Here is a 23,724-nt window from a genome sequence, read left to right as displayed (position 1 = left end):
CAAGGTTAACTCAATTTGGAGAGAATGACCTGTACAGACTAAACTCACAATAGACTGAGATGTATATCTCAGAGTGGCATTTTATTGAATTCTAAGTGAGAATTAGAACTGCGTGTCTGACCAACCTGATTTCAATGCATTTTCTTTCTGTAAATAATCCCCACAGGAGGACAAAAGATTGGAAAGTTTTAGAGTATGGATCAGAACATGAGGTTAGTGACACAACTTAAAAGTGCCAGGGTATCAGGCTCTGTGGGTCTGCCCAGAACACCCAAGAGAGTGGCTGGACCTCCCCTCTCCTAGGCTGTTCTAGCTCACCAACCTCCTGCTAAGGCCCTATGTTCCTTTTACATAGTCAGGGCTTTCCATTAGGTTACTCTGAAATCCTACTGACACAGAAACCAATCTCTCTTCCCAGTGACTGTCCATCTCCACTGTGACTCAGTGCAGGCTGATTTTCTACTGCCATTCCCAACGGGCGACTTTATTCCAAATTCCTAAGAGGCTGTCCCCTTGCATTCTCTACAGACGTTAGGTGCAAGTGGCACCAAGCAATGGAGACTGCCCACCACGAACAGCCCCATTAGTGAGCCCACGATAGGGACACGTCCTCTCTCAGCTACTATGAGAAGCCACGTTATCTTTTCTATATGCCTAGTCACAACTCCAGTTTGGGGTTTGGAGTCACTGGCCTATCAATTTCCACATAGAAATACCATTTGGACATGAATCCACACCCTCTCTGGACACAGACTGCTTCTACACTCACATCCACACTCTCTCACTCACTTCTCCCCTGTTGAGGCTGTGCAGACTCACTGGCGCAGCAGAGGTAGCAAACTTGAGCCGATGGTTCCTCGGCCTGTGTTCACCCACCTGTGTGCTGAGATAATGCTTGTGGAAGCTCTGATGTGTGTCATCACATAAGAGGTTGCACAGAGCAGTAGTAAAGCTGGCCCTGTGGATTCTGTTAACCCCTCCTCCCATATCTCTGGCATCTGCCCCAAGAAACCACAAGGTACCTCAAGCTCAAGCATACTGCTTTATGAGAGAAGGAATTTGCACACAATCCAGGTCCCTATGCTTCTTTTCTTGACAAAATAAAAGTAAAAACCTTTACAAAATATTCACGGATTGTGATCAAAGTTTTATAAACTTAATTGCAAGCACAAGAGAAAGCAATTTTGAAATCAGTGCAAATACTATAGTACAGACTAGTATTTCCCCCACACTGGACCTCAGCAATTACTATGCATCTTACCAGAGAGCCTTGGGTTTTTTCTTTCCTTCTTTCAAGTCAGACCCCGCCAGGGCTGACTTGTTCAGCAAGGCTTTGAGCACCAGAGGCTTCAGAGGGGAGGCCCGCCAGTGTAACCTGCTTTATGTCTCCCCCACCCCTCTCCTCAGTCAAAAATCTTTAATTAGCTGGTTACCATAATTACTCTAGCTAGGGACCTTATTTGTTCTCCTTCTCTGTTATTCCCAGGGACCTGAAGGCTCCACCACTTCTGTGCCAGGGGGACCTTTCTATCATAGCTCCTCTCTGCCTTTTTGTTTTTCCCTTTTATGATCAGAACAAAAAAAAAAGCCTAGGGAAAGAAATCATCTCTCCTTCTGTGTCTGGGTAAGACCCTATAACTATCCCTTTCCAATCAGGAACAAGTTTCCATGACAACCATGCTTCCCAATGCTACTGTTAACTTAGCAGGTAGTGTTCATATCAAATCGAGTTATTTACCAACCTCCGTGGTTTCTGTACTTCACCACTGCTAGAGGCCTCTAACACACCAGCTGTTTGCATGAACTGACTTTGCCCTTTTTCCTTCTAAACATAAGGAAGACAAAAGAATTTCCTTGGCATTCTCCTTAATCATTTAAAAGCACACCAATATAATAAAAAATATAGCAGAAAGATAGATATGAAAGAGAATTTGTGACTTGGTGGAAGGAAGTACAAAGGGATAAATGGAGAATGGCTGGGATATGATGACAGCTACGAGACTTACACCACGGTCAATGGCATAGACTTTGAGCTGAGAGCTAATGAGGTAGGGATTCCTGCTAGGTATGACCTTAGGTAAGTTATTTATCCTCTCTGAGCCTCAACACTCCCTCTGTAAAAGATAGAAACTGACATACTTCATGGAACTGCTTAGAGAAAAGCAAAGACAGAGAAAGTGCTTATTAGAGTGTCTGGCATATAGCATGAGTTTAACACATGGCAATTATCATGTTGTTATTAACATAAACAGCTGAACTGAAAAGGGTTCCAGCAAACAAGCAATCCCAATATTCTAACTGATCGTTAACATTTTGCTGGTTGAGGATAATAGGGATAAAGCAGTAGATATTTAGGGGTTTTCTTAACAACCTTTTTCTCTTAGGCCATTAAGTCATGTCTGGAATGACAGGAATGAATCTATTCATTTCCATTCCTCAGACTTGAGAGGATACACCTGGGTGATCTCCAGGATTCATTTGAGTCTATTTATAGCTATGCATAAGCATTTGTTTAATTTTGAAACAGAAGTAAAAAAAAAAATAGGTTAACCATTAAAATATTTGTTCATTATACCACATTCTCCATACCAATCAGAATATTTCAATCCTTCTCTAGAGCAAGAAAAAATAAGAATGTGCACATTTTTATAATATTTTCATTGTTGTACAGCTCAAATTTTATTTCAAAATAAAATTCATATTGTAGCAAACACATCAACATGCTCATTATTCACCAAGCTCCCACACTCCAGCTTTTCCTCTCCACCATTCATGGTGCCCTCGGAGGGCTGAGTGCATCCTCCACAAACCGACTTACTTAAGCCTTTATTTTAAAAAGATAAAACTTCACATTTTACACCCCATTTCCATCAATATAGTGGACTATAGCTCCAGATACTCCCTCCCTATTAAGACCTCTTAAAATGGTGAATGTAAGTTTTTTAGAAAAACATTTCAAATGCTACCTGAGCTGGCAGGAAAGGAAAGGAAATCCCTGAAGGTCAGAAACAAATCCAGAGAGGTAATGTGGTATTCGAGATAGAATTTGTCATGAGGGCATCTGCCTATCCTGTTAACCTAGAGTAGAGGTCAGCAAATTTTTTTCCTGTAAAGCTCCCAACAGTAAATATTTTAGGCTTTGCAGACCACATAGTTGGTTGCGAGCACTCAACTCTGTCACTGTAGCATGAAAACACTCATAGATAATATGTAATAATAATAATAATGAGAATAGCTGTGTTTCAACAAAAATTTACTCACACAGATAGGCAGCAAGTGGGATTTGGCCTATGAGTCAATAGTTTGCTGATGCCTGCATTATAGCATGGCTTTCAATGTTTTTCCTTCCAGAAAACACAACCAGTATATGAAATGTTTGTCTCATGTGGTAGATTGTTGCAATAATGGTACTGATTCTTGATACCTCCTATATTCTTGCCTTTGGGGAGCCATCCCATATTGTCTCTGGCCTAGACCATATGACGTGCTTTGGCCAATGGTATAAAAGTGAACGTAACACAAACGGAGAATGGGGCTCATCCTCTCTTGCTGCTCTTAGGTTCTCTGCATCCACTACCATGTGAATTAGCTCAGACCAGCGTGCTGAAAACATATGGTCCATCATCCCCAAACCCCAGCTGGCAGTTAGTGCTAACCAGTAGCCAGCACCAATTGCCAGGCCTAAGAGTAAAGCAGCCTAAGCCAACTAGCCCCCAGGCAACCCACAGGTTGACCTTAGCCACATGAGCAAATCCCAGGTGAGGCTAACAGAAAACCACAAAGCTGAGCCCAGCCTCAACTGCTGATCATCAGAATTACAATAAAATGACTGTTTGAAGCCACCATGTTTTAGAGTGGTTGTTCCACAGCAAAAGCTAAATGGTACATTCCACAGGAAGATTATCATCTTCTAAACATATGAAGTGAGAGGCCCACAAGTATATTTATGAAAATAATAAAGACTGAAGAAACATTTAAAAAAAAAACATATTTCCATTTTAAAGAGCCTGTCACCCAACAGTTGTGACAAGCCCTTCCTTGTTTCTCCTAGTAATACAACAAAGCAAATTCTTCCTACCTGAGCAGACTTCTTTATAAGTAGGATTTGAAGTATAGCCTCCTGCAAAACCAACTTGAGTTGAATATACTCCTTTCAAGACCCAGAATTTCCTTTCAGCTCCCCAGAAACAGCCCATTCCTTAAAAAAAAAAAAAAAAAAAAGATATTGATTATTCAAAACAAAGCAGTCACTGCACATTCACATACCTGTTAGACAAAAAAAAAAAAAAAAAGGTGCTCCTGTCATTTGATAACCAAAAATGACTAAGATTTTATCTTTTAAAGAAGGAGAGTTCTTAACATTGGTAAATAATTTCATTTACAATTATCTGCATATAATATCTCTTTGCTTTAGCTGTGCGAAAACTTAGAAGGCCTCAAATTTAATGGAGTTAGTAAATCTACACATTTCCAAATAACATAGTAAGGGGGTAACTATTTTCATATTTCCACATTCAATTCATAACTTGAATTAATAGAAAATTTACTGAATTATCTGCTCCCTGGTCACATATTTTTTTAAAAAATATTTTAACAAAGTATAGCACTAAGTTACTCATTTTAATGGGAAAACTTCCAAAATCAACATAAATTGGTGCATATTTCCAGTTAACAATGTCACATATGTGTTTAGCGTTTTAAATTTTTTTAATCACTATAAACTTGCACGTGATAAATCACTGCTTACCCAAAAGTAAGTTTTTCTGAGTTTTATTTCTGGATATAATGAATGCAGGAGAAGGGTTTGGAGGGGAGACAGGGAGAGAATGACAACAACAAACAAACTCACAAAAGTAGCATTCCATTCGACTAGCAAACACTGTGTCTATACCAGTAGCACAGGATCTCTTTGAACATCTGATGAAAATCACAACCCATCTCCCAAGAACACACACACTCACACACATCGAAAACGCTGCCGTGTACTTCCTTTGGCTCCAAATAAAGAACCTTCATTTTCTACCATAAGTTTCTAAACTGTCCAGTACAACTGATGTTCTATGGCCCATTTCTAGATGTAAAAAAAGATTACTGCCTCACTCAAATTTTATATGGCTTTATGAAGTTACATATAACTGAGATCCTGAGTGGAACAACAGTTGATAAATTAATATACACTATACACCTCTCATTCCTACACTCACTCGATTTACTAGATTTGATGACAGAGCTGAAAGATAAATTAGAAGTTTACTGAAATTCTTGACTCTTTAATATTCTACTCTAAAAATCCAAAGCAACAAAACCCAAAAAGCAATTTGAATAAAATTATACGTTATACAAAAATATTCTATTTGCTAAAATGTGTTAACCAAAACTAGGTTAACATAAAAATATAAGACCAAATAATAAAATTTAATGCAGTAAAAAATTATTGTTGTGATAACATTGCAACATGGAAATGTCTGTGATATCATAATTATCTAAGACTAAAGTAAAAAGGAAAAAACACAATTAAATGCATTTTTATTACAACTATTAAAGAATTTCACACCAAAATTAGACTGGAAGCAAATATACTAAGTATACTACAGTGATAACCATGACTGTATTATAGTGGTGACAATTTAGGAATATTTCTTCATTCTTCACATTTTTCTGTAATAGATTCCTATTACTTTAAAAATTAAAAAATTTACATTTTTAAAGAAAGGAAAAATATTCAAAGAAATAACATGAGCATCTGCTTATGCTTATGTTACACACCACTATTCCATTTTTTCCATTTACAAGTGAATTGCTTGCTGCTAGTGAATATAAATAAATATTTACTGAGTATCTATAAAAATTAAGTATCCACAGGTCTCCAGCAAAAGGATTCACTATTCATTTTCCTTCGTTGCACTCCCTGGGATGAGGGGAGGATGACAAGGATTATCTGGAGAAGGACAAGCTGTAGGTGAGCGGAGAAGCTTCACTGCGCATAAATGACCATGAGGGCCCCAGGATCTGTGCAGAGCGCCAGGCAGAAGGCAGCCCACCCCTGAAGTTCAGGAGTCTGCAGAGTTTGTTGAATAAAATATTTCTGTGCTGCACAATGACTAACAGCGATGGCACCAGAGAACACCAGAATCCTTCAACCTTCATGTACAAGGTTCGTGACAGGCCATTTTAGTAGCCAGCCTGTCCTGACCTTTGTCCATGGTCCCACTGCAGTGGCCCCAGGTTTTTAAAACTTAAAATGTTTTTGGCCAAACCAAGCAAAACATTACCTATAAGTAGAGAGATATTTAATCCACTTTTAATGCTTAATAGGGATCAAGTAATGACCCCATGAGGAGAATGAATGACCAGGATGCAGGTGGGCAAAGGTCTGGGCTGCCACGTGTGGCTGAAACAGTGTCTCAGGGACTGGAATACGGTCAATGTCCACATTTCTGGAGAAGAATGTGACTTAGGACACAGGTTGTTAGGAGGATAAAATTCCATGAAGCAACATTTCAACTAGGGGCTGCAGGTTTAACCTAAACATTCTATTATGTGGCTTTGAAGGTGTGAGTGTGAAAATTGTGTGTGTGTGTGTGTGTGTTTAAACAAAGAAAACAGGCTTATTTATAGCAAAATTACTCATACATTTCAATAATCTGGTAATCATTATATCAGCAAATAAAATATAGTATGCATTACTTTCTTTAAATACTTCTTTTTAGCCTTTTGTTATAAAATAAAACTGATGCAAAAAAAAAAAAACACACACCACACAACAAACATATATTTCAATGCACTGTTATTAGGCAAACACCCTGACAACCACCACCGGGGCCAAGAATCAGAAGTTTGTCATCTACCCTGGACATGCCTCCATGTGTGCTACCCTCCAATCCCAACAGACACCCGATAGCCCAAAAAGTAACTGTTATCTGACTTTCACAGTAATCACCTCCTATGTTTCTTACACTTTTATCACCTAAGTGTCCATCCCTGACATTACAGTCTTGCTCATTTTTTAAATTTGGTATGTCTTTAAGTTCTTTTTTTTTTTTTTTTAAGATGGAGTCTCCCTCTGTAACCCAGGCTGGAGTTCAGTGGGGCGATCTTGGCTCACTGCAACCTCCACATCCTGGGTTCAAGCAATTCTTCTGCTGCACCCTCCCTAGTAGCTGGGATTACAAGCACATGCCACCATGCCCAGCTAATTTTTGTGTTTTTAGTAGAGATGGGGTTTTCTCATGTTGGCCAGGTTGGTCTCGGACTCCTGACCTCAGGTGATCTGCCCGCCTCAGCCTCCCAAAGTGCTGGGATTACAGGCGTGAGCCACCACACTCAGCCATCTTTAAGTTCTTTTAATCAATACATTGTCTCCATTCTTTTCCTTTGACCTTATCCCTTGAAGATCACAGTCTAGTTGACCTGTTCAGTTTCTCACGCTGTGGATTCTGAGGACTGTGTTCTCATGGTGCAATTCAATTCATGCCTCCGTCCTCAGAGGACAATTTTCTGCAAGTTGACAGAGGCTTCATCAGACTCAGAATTGATCCTTTGGCAAGACTAGAGGTGGGGCTATGGATGGTCTTTGATTAGAAAGCACAGAATGCCTAGATGTCTCTTTCATGTCTAGTTAGCATCCATGGATGCTCAATGCCTAGATGTGTTAATTCCTGGAGAGTTGCAAAATAGTGATCTTCTAATTCTATCGTTTCGTTTTCATACCTTATAATGAAAAGCTTCCCCTCAGCTACTACTTTGTTACTCAGTGGTACAATTCATAAGGGACAGGGAAGATAAATGCTTGATTAATCCATTTACATAGTGTCTTCAAGATGATGAACTTGCTATCTCCCAGGCTAATCGAAGAGTTTTTAAAACATCATCATAAATGTATTCATTTAAACATATTTGATGATTTCAATGACTGCTCTCGTGTAAGCTCCAATAGTCATGTCTTTGGCCAGTGAGACCTTCTTCAAATTGGCTCCTTGTCTGCAGTCGTCTCATAGCTTCTTTGCTCTCTGGTTTAACAGGACGTCCTAGACTCACCTTGTACACTTCCTACCCCAGTCCCAGAATCAACCATTTCACCAAGAAACCTAGTTTAATGGGAAAAGGCACTTCGAGATCATAACATGGGTGACAATGAAGCACACTGCAGAGCGCACAGCCATGGAACACCAGGGGATGATGTGGCTGAAATTTCCCATCAAAAGGTAAGTCCCATCAGACCCACTAGATTATAAGGTCAAGGGGCTGCAGCCACAGTCTATCACAAAAAGGAAGTTGTACATCCGGAATCACGCACAAGCAGGACCAGAGGGCACACGTGAGCTGCATGAATAGGGAGCCAGACTCCCCCAGCACCCGCCAGGCTGCACCAACTCCCTCCCTCACACCTACAGCTGTGCGGCAATCCTGTAAAACCAGCTGGGGGCCAAGAGAAAGGCCATTTGGAGGATAGGGGTGTGGGGGGGTTTGAATGGTTGGCTCGTTATATGGGTGCAGGCTAGAAATGCAGAGCAGCTACACTGCAGCCTTACTTGAGAGTGGCCAGGAAAGACAGGGGTAAGGAAAAAATCCTTCCAACTGATTCCTTCAGAGAGGGAAGAATAGCCCAAGCTCAGGACAGCTGTGGACTCAAGGGCAACTGCAAGTGGCTTGAGTGACTAGTCAGAGGCCAGAAACACAAAGACTGGAAGATGAGGAATTAGGAAATGCGGGGTAGAGGGACATAGGTGGACGTGTGGGAGTGAGTATGCCACATGAAGATCTCTGTACCACATGATAATGCCAGTCAGAGGGCATCTACCATGAAAGAGGCACTCATCCACAAAGCATGGAAAGGGACCCAGCCAGGGGATGCCAGCCAGTGTCTTCACTGGCCACCCTAGTACCTGCGTGATGGATGCAGGAACAAACTGGCCACAATGGCAGAGACCTAGGTTACACATGGCCCAACAGCATGCACACCCACTCAGCAAGGCCCACCTAGCTACTGCCACCACCAAATGTCCAAATGGCCAGCAACAGAGACTGTCACCAAGTGCCTTACACAGCACCACTCGAGAGGACCAACCCACCATTATGGTGGCAAAGGATTACCCCAGGCCCCTTCCATGATGAAAGGGCCAGTGATGCATTCTTACACTCACGCACATGTATTCCCGGCATGGGTTTGACTTTCCTGCCTTCAGGGTCTTGGCCAACTTCTATCCCATAAATAACATCCATCAGACCAAGCAACTCACTTTGCAGCAAGGAAGATGCAGCAGTGAGCCCACAGCCGGTTTCCACCTGTTATTATACTGCACGTCGCCAGGAACCGCCATCCTGAAAAAGCACTGGAATGGCCCCAAGGCACAGCCACATCACCAGTTCAGAGAACGAACTCTGTGCAGGTGGGTGCCAGACTCGAGGACACTGAATCAGACTCCAAAGGTAGGGACACACCATGTTCTCCAAATGAATAATACATGTGTTTGGAAAGCAAAGGAGAGAAACAGGATTGACTTCATTTACCATCTCAGGGACCCATCAGGAGACTTTGCAGTTTTTGTTCCCACAACTCTTGGCTCTGTAGAGTTACGGGTCTTAGTCCCCCAAACAGTACACTTTCATCCAGGAATATAGCAAGAGTCCATTGAGTTATACGATACAGCTATTGCCTGGGCACTCTGGGCTCCTTGCTACCGGGACAAGTAGGCAAAAAGAGTTTGCCAGGTGCAATCATCCTATAAGCAGTGTAGAGGATCTCTGTTGCACCACAGCCTTGCAAGCATTTGGTGTTAGAAGTATATAAATATTTGCCAATTGGATGGGCTTAAAATGTTATTTCGGGCCAGGCATGGTAGCTCACGCCTATAATCCTAGCAGTTTCGGAGGCCGAGGCAGGCTGATCAAACGTCAAGAGATTGAGACCATCCTGGCCAACATGGTGAAACCCTGTCTCTACTAAAATTACAAAAATTAGCTGGGTGTGGTGGTGCACGCCTGTAGTCCCAGCTACTCGGGAGGCTGAAGCAGGAGAACTGCTTGAACCTGGTAGGCGGAGGCTGCAGTGAGCCGAGATCGTACCACCGCACTCCAGCCTGGTGAACTCCAGCCTGGCAACAGAGCAAGACTCCGTCTAAAAAAAATAAAAATAAAAAAGATATTTCACTGTGATTTGTTATATACATAGCTAATCACCAGTGAGGTTGAGCATCTCTTCATACAGTATATGGGCCATGCATGTTCTCTCATTTATAAAGTGCCTTTGTCCATTTTTCTATTGGGTTCTTATATTTTTCTTGATTTTTTTACAATTTTTATGTTTTGAATGCTATTTTTTCCAGTTATATGTTTACAGATATTATCTCATATGTGATTTGCTTTTACCTTCACTTATGATGTGTGTCATCACACAGATGTTTTAAATTGTAATGTGGTTAAATTTCTCTATCTTTTCCTTTATCATTTGTGTTTTTTGTACCTTGTATAAGTCCATCCATATATAAAGATTATAAAGATAATATCCTATATTTTCAGAAGCTTTAAAGTTTTGCTCTTAATTTTAGGTTATTAATCCATATGGAAGAATCTTTGCATAGGGTGTGAGGTGGGGATTCAATTTATTTTTTCTATATTGATAACCAAGTATCCCAAATAAATTGCTATTAAATAATCCATTATTTCTCCACTTATCTCTAATGCTACCTTTATATGACATCATTGTAAGTAGTCCCGTTTCTGGGCTTTCTGTTATGTTCCATTCATTTGTCTATTCCTACACCAATACTATCCTGTTTTTCATCATTTATTCAACAAATATTTATTCACTGCCTACTATATGACAGGAATTGCTCTAAGCACCTGGGATAAATGAGTTAACAAAGCAAACAAGATCCTACCCTGTTTAGTGAGTATACTCTGGTGGGAAAAAGATTAACAACATTAAAAATAATAGGTAGATGACATAGTTTGAAGGTAGAAAGAGCTATAAAAAATGAAAAGAAAAGCAGAGCAGGTCAGAGAGATCAGGAGGGCTGGGAGGGCACAATTTTCAATAGGGTGAGCCTCAAAGGGAAGGTGGCTGCAAACAAAGCCATGAAGGCAGTGAGGCAGTCACCCATTCAGATATCCCTGGCAAGGCGCAGAGAAAGCAGTCTTACAGGGACAACAAGAACGTGCTGCTATTTGTAAGGGGCAGGAAGGAAGCCAGTGTGAAGTAGCAGGACACGGATCAGAGAAGCCAGATGTGTAGGGCCTTGTGGGATCATTAAGGACTCTGGATTTTACTCTGAGTAAAATGGGTAGCCACGGTAGAGTTTTGAGCAGGAGAGGAAATGACAAAACTTATGTTTTACAAGATCACTCTGGCTGTACTCGGCTGAAAATAGACTAGAGTGAACCAAGCACAGAGGCAGTGAATGGTTAAGAAACTATGGCTGTAATCCAGGTAAGAGATAATGGTGGTTTAGACCAAGTGGTAGCAGAGGAAGTCATGGGTCATGATTAGATTCTGGATATATTTTGAAGATAGAGCCAAAAGGATTTCCTGACAGATTTGACACAGAGTTTGAGAGAAAGAGAGGGTTATGGTTGACTCGAAGATTACTGGGTTAAGTGGGGAACCCTGTGAATGGAGTAGATTTGTAGGAAAATATCAGGGGGTGGTAATCAGGCTAGTTTTAATGAGTCAAAATACCTAGTACAGTAAGTGTTCTTACCTTGTACTTCTTCAAAATTTTCTTTGTTATTCTTGGCCTATTACTATTCAGCTTTAATATCAGCTTGTCAAATTCCATAAAATATCCTTTAAAATTTTTAAATAGAATTACATTGAACTTACAGATGAATTTGGAAATATTTTGTCATATTAGTAATTTTTTGGACACACAAGTTTATTTGTAAATTTAGTCAACATATATAATTGACCTAAAAACTTCAATAGAAAGATAAATTTAAAACCACTTCGAAGCCCATCTCTATAAAAGTGATTTTCCCAGGACAGTAACCAGATGTAACCTAATCCAACACCATCTTAACTGGCAGAGGTTCAGGGGGCTGGAGCTTTGTGCTCCACCCCCACACCAAGTTCTTATAATACAAATGTCACAAGAAAAAGAACTTCGGTATTATTTCCTCTTAGCAGAGGAGAAAAACTCAACCTAGTTATGAGACCAACCACAACACAATGAAAAGCTGCACTAACTAGTTCAGAATACTAGTTAACAGGTGATGCTAGTGTGAATAACTCGTATTTTATTCTAGAGCCCTTATAAATAAAATCCTCCAGTTAGTGTTTGCATTATCAGCGAGAGGGTTAGCTAACATGTGGTAGAATGAGGACTTATGCAAGGTATAAATGCACACAGCACTTTACTACTATGAAAACAATAACATAGCTCTCCATTTGTTCAAGTCTTCTTGGATGTCCTTCAATACCAAGTTATAATTTTCTCCATAAAAATCTTAAAACATGTGGCCAGGCATGGTGGCTCATGCCTGCAATCTCAACACACTGGAAGGCCGAGGCAGCCAGATCACCTGAGGTCAGGAGTTCAAGACCAGCCTGGCCAACATAGTAAAAACCCCATCTCTACTAAAAAATATAAAAATTAGCCACGTGTGGTGGCATGCACCTATAGTCCCAGCTACGCAGGAGGCTGAGGCAGAAGAATCGCTTGAACTCAGGAGGCAGAGGTTCCAGTGAGCTGAGATTCCACCACTGCACTCCAGTTTGAGTGACACAGTGAGAATCCATCGCAAAAAAATAAATAAATAAAGATCTTAAACATTTGTATTACATATAGTTCTATGTACCCCATGATTTGTGGTGCTGTTATACTGTTTTTTCTACCATACTTTTGTATTACTTAGTGCTGGTGTATAAAATCACCCTGATTTTAGTATGCCTTCCATACAGCCAGAAAGAGTGGAGAATTCTAATGTAATTTCCATTTCATTTCCTTCTTAACCCATGAATTACTTAAAAGTATACATTTTTGTTTTCAAACATATGGTCTGTCTGGTATACTACTTTTACAATTTTATTTCCAATTTGATTGCATTGCGTTAAGAGAATGTGGTCTTCATTATTTTGAAATTTGTTGAGGCTTATTTTGTCACCTACAACCTGGTGAATTTTTGTAAATATTCTATGTGTACTTGAAAAGCATAAAATTCCTCTCTATATTTAGGTACAGGGTTTTACAGACATTTATGTAAAAGCTTATCAATTTGTTACTTAAATCATCTATATATGTTTAATTTTCTGGCAAATTGAGCCATCTGATTCTTAGAGAGTCAATTCAAATTTCCTCCTACGATTGTGAATTTTTCAGTTTCTCTTTTAGTTCTGTCAATCTTTCTTATACGCAGTTTAGGCTATGCTATTAGCATACACAAGTCTATTACTGTGTATCTTCTTGCTATTATTGTTATTGTTTAGTATTTTTAATGCTATTAAAGTCTTTTGTTCTTAAAATTATTTTTTCTAATATTAAGATGCCTACATTACCTTTTTTGTATTCATTTACCAGGCGTATCTTTTCCAAGTCTTCATTTTTAACCTTTCCATGTGTCATTATTTTAGGTACATTTCTTGCAAGCAGCATATAACAGGATTTTGGTTCTTAGCCAATTTGATATTCTCATCCTTTAATTAATGATTTTAATATATTTACTCTGGCTATTTAAACTTCTTTCCATAACCTCATTTTGTGTTTTCTACTTACCATCCTCCTCCTTTTATTTCTTTTCCCTCATTTTCTATCTTCTATTAGTCTTTTCTGACTGCTCTTGACCCTTGGACAATTTGGAGGCAAAAAGAAAAAAAAAAATTGTTCTAGTGTTTACCCTTACAATTGTTACATACCCACTTCACTATCATGTTTTCCTAACCAAGTTTGAAGTTAGTATTTCTGACCTTCTCCCAAACTCATGGCCCCTCACACTGAACAATCTCTATCTCATTACCACAGTGTAAAGAGTTGTCTTTTTATATTTGTTTCTAACACACACACAAATGGTTTTCTTACAATTGTTTCAGTGATCAACATTTTAATCATTTTTGAACTCATTACTGTTTCTTATACTTTATGTCATTCATTTACATTAATTCTTCATCTTGTTGAAGTATTTTTAAGAGGCTTTATAGTAACTGTGTATGAGTTATAAAATCTCTTGTTTTTTAATATCTGAAATATTTCTATTACGTTTGTACTACTGAATGAAAGTTTAGCTGGGTATAAATTTCATCAATACTTTGAAGATGTTACTCCATTATTTTCTCATGATCACTGGCACTCATAAGTCTCCTGTCAGTCTGATGGTCATTTCTCTGTAGGCAATGTCTTTTCTTTCTATAGTTATTAACATTTTCTCATTAATATGCTGGGGTTTAATTATTATAAATCTAGATGTCATTAATTTTTATTTATCTTGCTTAGGGCTTAAAATATACTTTCAATATGATTCACATCTTTATTTCTAAAACGTCTTCAGCTATTATATTCTCAAATTGCTTCTCCACTATTCTTGCAATTCTATTTCTCTGGAACTCCTTTTACATGTCAGTTGGGACATCTCAACTTATCCTGTGTGTCATTCAACTGCTGATTGATACATTCTTCTTTTCCCTGCTCTAGTTGCATCAGAACTATTCACTAGAACTATGAACTAAGTCCTTCATCAACTGGGTTCAATCTAAGAGTTCCATGTATGGAATTATTTCAATAGCTATTTTTATTCCAAGTTTTATATTTAGTTCTTTTGTTTTATTGTGCCTATTTTCTGTTGTATCCTCTTGTTATTCCTTCTCTGACCTCTTTGAACATCCTAAGCACACATTTTAAAATGTTTTTCAGTTTGTTTCAAAAAATTAACTTCATGAGTGAATTTATATTTCATTTGTTCATACTGTTGCCGCCTTTCTTCACGATTCATATTCTTTAGAATTTGAGCTTATAGGCTCGTTTTCACAGTTGCACACACATGAGTGTGTCACCTTGGGCAGATGGCAAGAGGAGAGAAGCACTTTCAAGTTGTACTTACATGAAGGTGATTAGAGTTCCCAGGGTTCACTGCTGCAGCAGTGGCTACAACAAGAAACAGGTCAACCCTAGAGGACCTGAACTAAACCATAAAGGTATCTTTTACAGAATATATCTAAATTGTTCCTTACAAAATATTTAACCTAAGGTGATACTGATGACAGTGGTCTGAAAACTGGCCTTTGGAAGTCACAGACGTAATGAATTTACCTGTCACCACCACTACCACCTCCCCTAGGAACTTCTGAAGGACATCTACATTCTGTAGAAATAAAGTTTTAAATTGAAGGAAAAAAATATTCAAACTTACATCATGATTTAAGCACCTAAGAGACTTAAAGAATATATCAAATTACAACTGTATCACTGAATCAGATTTACATTTTTGACACAATCATTACAAAATCATTACTTGACAAGAATTTTCCAAAAATCCTACTAGATTGTTTTTATTTAGAATTACCTTAAGATTCCTGCATTTCTACTCACAATTTTAATCTGTCATTACTCATGAATATCTGTGTCTATGAGATTCTTTATTGTGAGATTTTAGTTTCCCTCAAGATTTGTGATCTCATATGAAATCTTCAGAAAGAACTTTAAAGAAAGTTCAAATTTTCATACAGCTCTTTTCCAAAACACATTGACACTGCAAATTTTGACCTGACTGGTAAAGATCTGAGATTGTGATTGTTAAAATGTGATTTTCTAAAAATAGCTAAGAGGCCAACCACTACAGCCTCAGCACTCATGAAAGGCAGTCTTCCTGATCTGACATGTCCTATGGGATCACTATGCAAATTGGCTAGGGCAAGTTCTACTAACTAGTACACCCCATTCTCTGCTAACTAGCACACTCCCGTTAACTAGAATGCCCCACTCTTCACCTCTGCCTACTAAGGGTACCACTGAATAACAAACCCTCCAACAACAGATGGGGTAGAAAGAGCAGTCTGTCTCGTCAGAGTGGAAACCACCAGTGAGGCTGGGCTCTCATTAGAACATGTGCAGTTACCGCATGTTCCTTCAGCGTCTTATCCAAATGCTCCCTCTCTTCCAGCTCTTTCCCCTGCTTTGAGACTTCACTCAGAACACAGCCACGTACACAACAATTTCCAAGGCAGCCTCCACGCCTGGGATCCTAGAAGGTTAGGATGGATAGGAGGAGTGGCAGTCATTCCACCCTCAGGCTGTGTACTTGCCCCAGTCCCGTCACAGCTGCTGACCATTCAAAGTAACAAACTGGCTTTGCCTATTTTAGCTTTCTATAAAGTACACACTTTACACTTTCCTTTTTACCCTTTTATTTTTATTTTATTTTGAGACAAAGTCTTGCTCTGTCACCCAGGCTGGAGTGCAATGGCGCCATCTCGGATCACTGCAACCTCCGCCTCCCGGGTTCAAGTGATTATCCTGCCTCAGCCTCCTGAGTAGCTGGGATGACAGGCGCCCGCCACCACCTCTGGCTAATTTTTGTATTTTGAGTAGAGACAGGGTTTCACTATGTTGGCCAGGCTGGTCTCGAACTCCTGACCTCAGGTGATCCGCCTGCCTCAGCCTCCCAAAGTGTTGGGATTACAGGCTATGAGCCACCGCACCCGGCCCTTTTTATACTCTTAGAGCAGCCTTTTTCTATGTAGTTCAAACCACATATCATCCATCTGAAAATGACTCTTAAATCGAGATGCTGAACCCCTAACCACCCACCTGAGAAAGCTTAAAAAAAGACAGGCATTTCCAACTCTTGCTCGGGATCTCCACCTGGAAGGCTCCCTGATACCTGAAATTCAATATAGCTACCACCAAGGTGACTACCAAGTCACTATCTTCTGTCTCTGTTTTCACAGCATCACCATTTTCCCGGATCCTTCACAGAAAAGTTGGCAGTCCCCTCTGTGCTTCCCTCTTACTCGTTTCAAATGAAACGGTTTCCAGTCTCTCAAATTTTATGTCCTTTCTTTTCCCAGCTGGAGGGTGACGGCAGCCTCCTCCCTGTCCGCCCGCCTCAGCTCCCTCACTGCAGTCCTCCTCCCTGTCCGCCCGCCTCAGCTCCCTCACTGCAGTCCTCCTCCCTGTCCGCCCGCCTCAGCTCCCTCACTGCAGTCCTCCTCCCTGTCCGCCCGCCTCAGCTCCCTCACTGCAGTCCTCCTCCCTGTCCGCCCGCCTCAGCTCCCTCACTGCAGTCCTCCTCCCTGTCCGCCCGCCTCAGCTCCCTCACTGCAGTCCTCCTCCCTGTCCGCCCGCCTCAGCTCCCTCACTGCAGTCCTCCTCCCTGTCCGCCCGCCTCAGCTCCCTCACTGCAGTCCTCCTCCCTGTCCGCCCGCCTCAGCTCCCTCACTGCAGTCCTCCTCCCTGTCCGCCCGCCTCAGCTCCCTCACTGCAGTCCTCCTCCCTGTCCGCCCGCCTCAGCTCCCTCACTGCAGTCCTCCTCCCTGTCCGCCCGCCTCAGCTCCCTCACTGCAGTCCTCCTCCCTGTCCACCCGCCTCAGCTCCCTCCTTGCCGTCTTTCTCATCCCTTCCAGTCTGTCTCAATCTCATGCATTTTCAAAACTGTCATCTTTATTCTTTCAAACCACAAAACATGCTGGGCGTGGTGGCTCATGCCTATAATCCCAGCACTTTGGGAGGCCAAGGTGGGTGGATCACCTGAGGTCAGGAGTTCGAGACCAGCCTGGCCAACATGGTGAAACCCCATCTCTACTAAAAATACAAAAATTAGCTGGGTGTGGTGCCACATGACAGTAATCCCAGCTACTTGGGAGGCTGAGGCAGGAGAATTGGTTGAACCTGGGAGGCAGAGGTTGCAGTGAGCCAAAATCATGCCATTGTACTCCAGCCTGGGCAACGATAGCAAAACTCCATCTCAATTAAAACAACAACAACAACAAGCCCACAAACAGGTAAAATGCAAGAATCTTAAAGAGTCTTAAGAATCTTATTGACAAGATTACAGGTGATTTTTATTTTCTTCTTTTTGCTCTTCAGTATATTCCAAATTTCTATAAGAAGTATGCATTCTAACTGTCAAAAGAAGTTTTTAAAAGATGTTTATACAGACTGATGGATAGTCTGGAAGAAAATACAATAAAATATTGGAATAATGGTTGCCTGTGCTTTTCTTTTGTATTTTCATATATTTTCCAAATTTTCTGTAATGGGCATGCATTACTTTTATAACCCACAAAATGAGGGCAGTTGTTGAAATTCTAACACCCATATCCCACCCTCAGCCAACCTGAACCTTTGTCTTACGGCCACCCTCCTGACCGTGTGCATACGTCACTTCCTACACCCCCATCTCCACCTGAGGAAACCCTGCCCATCCACCCAGTGCCATTTCAGGTAGAACCTTCTCCCTTAAGTCTTTCCAGAATGTCAGATACAAAGCTGTCTTCTTGAAACCCCAAAGAATGTCTGAGCCCCCTTAACTCAGGCATGTACATAGTCTACCCTATGGAATGACTGCTGGCTCCCCTGTAACCCCCTCTCTGCAGTGAACTCTGAACATGGGGTCCACCTCCCTGGAGACTGTCACATAGCCCAGCATGCACCTTGTACATGAGAGACTCCTCGGGTAGAAAAAATCTGCTGAATTAAACTAACACTTGGAAATTGTAACAGAGCATCTTTATCAATGTAGTATAGTTCATAACGGAGGGATTCCTAAAAATAAGAATGCCAGTTTATGGAGAATTCAGCCCATCCATTGAGGCTTCAAAAGTGGAAATTCAATGATTATACGGGGAGGGCAGGGAATGTAGAGTTAAACATAGAAAGAAAAAGAGCTCCCATTTCACCTCTCCCTTTCCTCTTCCAAATTCCTAGACTCTAGACGTGGATTCAGAAGTGCTGAATGGGGCATATTTCCATCAGACTTATGTGCTGAAACACTACTTGTGTGGCCTCGGGCAAGCACTCTGTATTCTCTAACCCTTTTTTTCCTCATTTATAAACTAGGAATAAAGAGAATATTATTCACAGTCACTGAGGGGATTTCATCTATGAGGTACTCAGTAAGTGTTCGTGTCCACTCTCTCCTCTCAGGCTCCCTGCCTGCGCCACCTCTGCCCTCCGCACATATGCAGGCACACCCTCTAAACCCCCTCTCAGTCCACCCGAGGTCACAGCGGCTCCTCTGGTAACCCTGATCTCTGAGAATCACAGCATGCTGTGGTACAGCCTCAGAGCCAGACCCTCATCCTCAGATGAAAGGTACCATACTGCAGCCTCATAGCAGCCTCTCTGGACTCTGCCTGCAGAATTCCTGAGCCAGTTTCTCCATTTCTCAAGCATAGAACCCTCTGATTATCACCCAGCTCAGATGATCCCTCTCTAATGGCTACTTCTGAACCCACAGCTTTGCAAAAGCTTAATGCTTCTTCATATATTGACCTTCTTACCATCTCCTGCTCAGTATCACCAGCCAGGTCTTTGTCACCCAAAACCTGCAAAGAATCCAAGGGCAGGTGAGTGCGTGTCTCTGGGTCACACACCGGGATGTCTGAAGCCTTAATTTGTCATCTAAAAAATGAGTAGAACTAAATTATTTATAACATTCCAGTTGGTCACAGAATGATCTGATGACTCTGTGGGATGAAATAAGGAGAATCAAAATCTTTTTTCCTCTTTTTTTCTTCTCCTCAACTTTAACTGTGACACTACAATTGTGATCAGTGGGTAAATAAAATTTTCCCTACAAACAGCAAGTAAGTGGGTATCCTTTTCTAAGAAAGAGTATGAAGAAAAAGGAAGTTAAGGGAAAGGAATAAAGGAGTTTGTATCCACCAAATGCCTGCTACGAGCCACACACGGGTGTCTCTGTACGTGTGGAATCCCGTGATAACCCTACAAGGAAGATGCTACTAGCCCCTACTTAAGGATGAGAAAACAGAGATTCAGAGAGGTTAGGTCACTTGCCCAAAGACACAGAACCAAGGGAGACTCTGGATTCCCATGCAGGAAGACCTGGAATTCAAAGCCAACGTCCTTTCTGCTATACTTCCCTGGAAACGACTTCAGAAGCTGGTCTCTGTGGACCACTATGGATGCCTGCAAGCAAGCTGAATTAAGAGCCGCCCTGTGCAGACACAGGGTTTGAAGGATGGTGCTGTGGTATCGAATTATTCATTACAGAGATTCAGCGACACCTGATAGATGACATGCAGTTCACGTGGATCTCGGGAAGGGAGCATAATTTTATGGAGTACCCTATTAGAGCTGCATTTTCTGTAGTGGGCATTTACTTGCTATCAATAAAGTACATGTAGAGTCAGGAGCACAGACACAGCACACCACGTGCAGCGTGTTTCCAAGGTGCTCCTCTCCATGGCTCCCTGGCCTCTTCAAAGGCAGAAGGGTGACACCTTGATGAGACCTCTGACCAGGGCAACAAAGGGACCCTCAACTTCAGCTACAGTTGGATAGCTGTGAGTCCTTGATCAGAAGGTGGAACATAGGCAGAGACCAGAAACATCCTGAGCTCAACTCTAGAAAGGCAGCTCAGTGGATGAGAGACAGCCAGACCCTGGCCACGGACACACATTCCCAGACACCAACTTGGTGGCCTGGAATAAGTCTCTTCCGGTCAGCTATCCAGGAAAGAAGAGAGCAGGGGAGGGGAAATTCAAAGACAGATTTCAGCTCTATGATGCTAGGAACAAGAAAGATGAACACGTGGCAAAAATGTAAACATTTCAGTGTATATTCTGTGCTCTTTATTTTTCTGAAAACCTACATCATGTTAAATAATTCCACAAGACACCTTCCTTATCCCTACTCTTGACTGAAAACTACAAAATTTGAAAATACCTTCCGCTAATAAAAGAAACCATATAGTAATTAGCGTCTGATTGATATTTTCTGTATTTGATGGCAACTAATTACCTTCTGTCCACAACATTCCTAATGCTGCTTTAATTTGATTAATTTTTCTTTTCAGCCCCTTCCCTAATTTAAAACGTGCTCATACGCACGTGTACACTCCATTGTACCTCTGCACTGTGATTAATGCAGCTCCAGGTTCTTTATACACATTGCTGTATTTCAGCCTTGACCCCAGGAATATTCTCTGAAGAGTACCAGGTCTGTATTTACCAAGAGGGGTCAAGAATCAGAATTCCAAGGTTGGAAGGGACCTTCCTTCTCATCTAGCCTCAATGCCCTGCAAATATTCACGACCCCTATCATATCACAGCAAACAGCTGTTCAGTCAAAGCTCAAATTACCCTCTGCCTCTTGAAGTAGCCCACTCCCCTCTACAGATCTAATGAGAGCTTGAAAGCTACTCCTACATTGAATCAAACCCCTGGAATGTTTCTTCCTTCACTTTAATCCTCTCCTTTGAGATCACAAGGGACAAATTTAGCCCCTCTTCCTCATGACAACCTGCCAACACTCTGATCTCTTGAAGACAACTCTGGTAACTCCATGGGCCTCATCGTCACCAAGCAGAAGCCAAGCTCCTTCATCTGCTCCTCATTCGACACATTTTGGGATCCACTTACTATCTGCTCTCCTTAGAATGTGCCCCACTGTGTATCTCTGAAGGACAGTGGAGCCACAGCTGCTCCCCAGGGATGGACAGGTGAGCCATGGATCTCTAGACAGAATGACCTCTGCTCGTGGAAGCCTGGGCCTCTCAAACCAGCCCCCTGGAGCAGCACAGTTCTCCCAGCTGCTGGAAGGCAAGTGGTTGCTAGCTGGACATGGTGACGATAAAGGATTAAATAGCCAGTAGCACAACGGTCCAAGAGAACCAAACTCCTCCTGAGGACCTGAGAGCAAGGCTGAGATCAGGCAGGCTGAGAATGAGCTGTAGAGCTTTAACAGGACCTGAGAAATATGCACATCAGCTGGCCTGAGGCAAAGAAAAGAAAGCTTAAGAAAAAAAAGATTAGATAGATTAGATAGATAGATAGATAGATAGATAGATAGATAGATAGATAGATAGATAGATAGATAGCACCCAGTTTGCCAAAGTGGCATCCTTTAGTAATTTTCTATATCCTAAATGTGTCTGTTCATGAGCACTGCCTTTTCTAAGGTTTTTGCAATTTGCTTTTCCCTGCTAGGGTGGGTAGGAGATCTATGGAATTCCAATGAGCCAATGACCATGACATTGCAGTAGGTGTTGATTAATACAGTAGAACGCTCTCAGCTCCGGCTTAATCCTAAGAGAAAACATAGCATATATGGATGTGGGGAAGAGGTCCCAGATGAAGAAATTTCCATGAAAGGTCCCCAAAGCAATCTGCTGCCACAATGGGACCCTCTTCTTAGCATTCTTGAGAAGCAGTAAAACATCAGCGGATCAGCCTGGATCACTCCATTTCATCCCAGAAGGAACAGCAGAGCTGGGAGAACTATTAGCGAAAAGTCAAGCCTTTCATCTACCACATTCAAAACCGAGGCCTAGGCAAGAGAGCTGGTTTGAGATACTCAGTGTTTTCATCACATGTGACCCCTCCCCCATAGTCACCTGATCAGTCACCTGCTGTAGAAATGGGGTGAAGAAAACACTAGAAGCTGGGGTTCTCTGCCACTAGCTTAGCCAAATCTCGTAACAGGAACCATGAGGTCCAGAGGCTAAGAAATAACTTGACTAGCATCATGAGCTCTTCCCCAAGTTACTGTGCAGTGAATCTGAGGAACTTAACACTTCCCATTTCTCCTATGGCACGCCATACAGTTGTTTACACCTTATTTCTTTCTGGCATGGATAGAATACTTCCTCTAACACTTTCCTACCTCCCAACCATTCTCCCCTCTTGGAAATCTCTGCCTTTCAGCATGGCTTGGCACCCGGTAGATGGTCAGTAAACACTAGTTCCCTTCACCTAGCACCTGCACCCTGCGTCCCTCCTCTCTGAGGCCCCGGAGTGTCACTCATCCAATGAGTACCCAGAAAACTAGGCTGGTGAGACATCTACACCAAATCGAGAGCTGTCACCATAAAGAGCATCAGCCCATCAACAGCTAAAGCCTACAGAAGTTTCCAGAAGTTTCCTTGAGACTTCCTCTTCAAGTCCCTCTCTATGACTTTTTGCTCCTCTAGTCAAACCTAAACTTTTAAAATTAGTTCTTACTCAACTCTGGGCACATTAAATAAATGAATACCAAGAATTTTTCCCACTTCTATCGACAACGTGAAGACTGTGATTCATCTAACAAGTATTTATATTCAGGGCTTATATCTGAGACTAGGCCCTGGTAATCCAAGACCAGTTTCTGTCATCCAAAAGCACAGGCAGAGATGGGTAATCCATTCAATCTCTAATCATAACGCAAGGCGATAAACCTTATCCCATGAACAAAGACACAAAGAAGGGTTGAGGGGGAAGGACTGAGGAAAGTCACAGAGACTTCAAGGAAGAGTAGCATTTCAATTGAATACGTGGGAGGGTGTGAAGTGGTTAGAGTAAGGGATGAGACGACAAGGCCTCAACACAGGTTGAGTGAGAAGTTGTATGTATGTATGTATTTATCTACTTATTTTTGAGATGGAGTCTCACTCTGTCGCCCAGGCTGGAGTGCGATGATGCGATCTCAGCTCACTGGAACCTCCGTCTCCGGGTTCAAGCAATTCTCCTCCCTCAGCCTCCGGAGTAGCTGGGATTACAGGCATGCGCCACCATGCCCAGGTAATTTTTGTATTTTTAGTACAGACGGGGTTTTGCCATGTTGGCCAGGCTGGTCTCGA

General features: G+C 41.6%; 1 protein-coding gene across 7 annotated transcripts in view; it reads right to left on the bottom strand.

The window, feature by feature from the left end:
• LOC105491161 (methionine sulfoxide reductase A) overlaps positions 1 to 23,724 on the bottom strand; it is a 412,862-nt gene that overhangs the window by 227,505 nt on the left and 161,633 nt on the right. For 6 of the 7 annotated variants that reach the window (XM_011757322.3, XM_011757324.3, XM_011757326.3 and 3 more), the window contains one exon: positions 4,079 to 4,198. The exons of the other annotated variant lie outside the window; for it this stretch is intronic. In XM_011757322.3, the coding sequence (XP_011755624.1) occupies positions 4,079 to 4,198 (120 nt within the window). The remainder of the gene's footprint in view (positions 1 to 4,078; positions 4,199 to 23,724) is intronic. 7 annotated transcript variants of the gene reach the window in all.

Source organism: Macaca nemestrina, chromosome 8 (assembly GCF_043159975.1).
Source record: "Macaca nemestrina isolate mMacNem1 chromosome 8, mMacNem.hap1, whole genome shotgun sequence".
NCBI lineage: Eukaryota > Metazoa > Chordata > Mammalia > Primates > Cercopithecidae > Macaca > Macaca nemestrina.
Note: the sequence above shows the minus strand (reverse complement) of the source record. Positions and strands in the feature narration are given on the sequence as shown.